Genomic DNA, 3,053 nt, shown 5'->3' on the forward strand with positions numbered 1-3,053 from the left:
CAATATTCCAATAATGTTGCTTTTGGGACGACTAGATCATGTATTATACTTATTGGTGCTGGACTTTATTGAACTGGGCTTTAATGGTATATATCTTCTTTTGTCTTTCTTTGGTTCCAAAGTCATAAAACATTTAGCATAGTAGGAGACCACACATACAACTATCCTGATTCTCTCTTGCATTGTGTGGCACTTATCGCCGTCACATACCTTGTACAGTACACTTTGTGTGACTTTCACAACCTGATGAACTGTTAAACCCAACAAGCACCTGGCTTCTCTCCCTACAGCCTAATGGCCTAGTCTAATGGCTGTTTGTCTTGTTTCATGGTAATTGGGGGGCAACTGACTCTGCAGCAAAGCCGCTGCTATCCTTTTCCTGCTGAGATTCTTCTGCTGGTCCCCTCTGGGTCCTCTGCTTTGTAGGTACTGGTTTCTGGTCTAATGATATCATAATTGCTGTTTTCCCTCACAGTGGACAGTGGTTGCCAAGCCTGAAGGTGGCCTAGCAAATGAGCTGGAGATCAAACCAGGGACACCATGATGATGAAGGAACAGTGTAGATGCAGAAAAAATAACACTCACAAAAGAATGCCTCGTTACTCATATTTTCACCCCTTATTCTTTTCCCTCTTGCTGAACCAACTGGTTGTATCCACAATACATCATTAGCGGTGGAAAATGCAAATTAATCTTCTCTGTTTAAGTCAATTTGGGCTCTACGTGTTTGTCCTTGAAGGGGCTCTAAGAAACTGAGATATTAACTTGACCTGTGTGGTGACCAACACCGATGAGCCTGACAGAGCCACAGATGTACACACTTACCCACAAACGCCCACACATGGACACACAGAACTCAAGAGATTGGTAAAACTAAAGATATATTTTGTATTTCACGCATCATTCCTGCAATGTCTGCTTCTACAATTCACAAAGACCAGCTCCCCTCCACACCGCACATTCACAGGAGTGAGATAGTGCAGTTCTGTTTGAACAATCATTTCTCAGTCCAGCTGAATTCATGCTGACGCTCCAGTTTGCTCAGTTTGCTTTCTGAAAACTCCCCTCTTCCTCTTTTTAATCCTCTGAGGGGAAGCAGAAAGAGGGAGAGAGAAAGAGAGAGACCAGCATTGAATGCTGACAGGGACATAACTTGCCTTCCCTGCATACCTTGTTTACAGTCTCCCTCCCTGCTGCTATACCCTCCTCTCTCAATGGAGCCATAAAAAACAAATAGGGGCTTTTAGAGAAATTGCCTGTGCACTGAAGATTAATAACAGTTGCACCAGTTCACCCAAGAAAGTCTCCAGAGGCAAAAATGATATTGGAAGATTAAAAGTGCCACATCGCTAAATTGGAATGATTCAGAGCTCAGGCCGCTTTCTAACCAGCTTATTGAGAGTCAAGGCCTTGGTCTTCCTGCCAGACAAAGAGGATCATTAAGTATTTACTTCTGGATGAGGATCCGCTGCATGCGTATAATGATGAGCTGAGTGTGTGATCGATCCTCTGTGTTTAAGATGGAAGCGTGGTGGCCCAGGAGCTGTCGCAGAAGCACACAAAAAGACAGGCCATCCTGTGTGAGGTTAGGCCATCTTTTCACTGTTTGTAACCCATTCATTTAAGTAGCCTGATGGCAGTAGGTAAGGAGAGGTCCAATTTGACCCATTACTATCAAACACAAGAGTAAGGTGCAGTACAAATCTTTTGGCCTGCTACTGGGCCTTTCATTATAGCTGGACACCTTTTTTTTAAAAAAAAAAGAAGAAGCATAGGTCTATGCACTCCTGCATACCTCATGATAATTAAGAAGATTAGGTAGCACGATTAAGGTGTAATAAATCATCAGAGGCATCTAGTCTACCTCTGGAAGAAAAAAAACAGAACAAATTAAATGAAATGACAACAACAAAAAACACCAATGAAAATAATCACTTTAATAATATTTCAAAGTAATTTCCTGTTTTGCTGTAATATTACTATCTTGATAATAATTTGATATATGCCATCTTTTTAAGCAAAATAAATAAAAGGTGCAACCCATTTAATGCTTATTGTGAACACTCATCCTCTGCTGACTAACCACGACACTTGGCTCTGCACATTTTCAGCAGTGCCTGGGATTTCTATGGTAACAGGGAAACACACGTCTCCGCGGCAACCAGACCAAAGCGTCTCTGACGTTGCATAGCAACCACTACAAAAAACAACGGGCGTCACGTTTTGAGAGCCACACAAATAATAATTAGTTAGTTAGCAACGTCGCTGTTCATTTTAGGTTAGATTTATCGGAGTTATCAGCACTTTCCAAGACAACACCTGTGAATATGTTGAGGAACAAGACGGAGCTAAAAACAGAAGGCTTCACCGTGAAGGCCACTATGAAGAACTCCGTGGTGAGTGAAGTTATTTGTTAACGTCAACCCAACAAACGGTTAACGTTAACTTTAGCAGTGTATGTAACATTAAGCTGGACTTATTTATTCTGAAACAATCGACTGGCAGCATGTGCTGCTGGGGAAGTTGTAACGAAATATAATGTGATATATGGGCTTAAAAAAGCGCGTATTTAGCTGAGGTGTTATATCAGTAATGTCGGTTAGTTTAAATTGACAGTTTTAGCTTGATAAGTTACACGAACAGTGCTTTTGAATGTTTCTCAGAAAAGACTCGTTACATGAACACTGACAGTCTGTACTCCCACATGCTGCCATCAGTGTGGCACCACTATCTAGGTTAAGTTACAGTAGCTCTTACTCGCCGCTTTAAATGATCCTCTTACTCTTTCTTCCCCTCTATTGTTATTCAGCAGAACCTCATCATCTTTCTGCAGAGCAAAATCTCAAATAGCCCACAGAGATGGGGCAGCAGTGGAAAAAGGGGAAACCCAAAATGCCTGAACATATTCTCTCCAACCATCCTTTTGCTGTTCCTGTGCTCTGTGTGTGTGTGTGTGTGTGTGCTCTCTCTCTCTCTGTGTGTGTGTGTGTGCTCTCTCTCTGTGTGTGTGTGTGTGTGTGTGCTCTCTTCTCTCTGTGTGTGTGTGTGTGTGT

The 3,053-nt window shown here is 42.1% G+C and overlaps 1 protein-coding gene across 1 annotated transcript in view; it reads left to right on the forward strand.

Moving 5' to 3' along the window:
• The first annotated feature begins 2,172 nt into the window (after positions 1 to 2,172).
• The window catches only part of pacrg (PARK2 co-regulated), a 112,114-nt gene continuing 111,233 nt past the window's right edge, over positions 2,173 to 3,053 (forward strand). The window contains exon 1 of the mRNA XM_035674298.1: positions 2,173 to 2,396. Within this exon, the coding sequence (XP_035530191.1) occupies positions 2,328 to 2,396 (69 nt within the window). The 5' untranslated portion in view covers positions 2,173 to 2,327. The remainder of the gene's footprint in view (positions 2,397 to 3,053) is intronic.

This window comes from Morone saxatilis, unplaced genomic scaffold, assembly GCF_004916995.1.
Source record: "Morone saxatilis isolate NCDOM2014 unplaced genomic scaffold, NCSU_SB_2.0 Contig3, whole genome shotgun sequence".
NCBI lineage: Eukaryota > Metazoa > Chordata > Actinopteri > Moronidae > Morone > Morone saxatilis.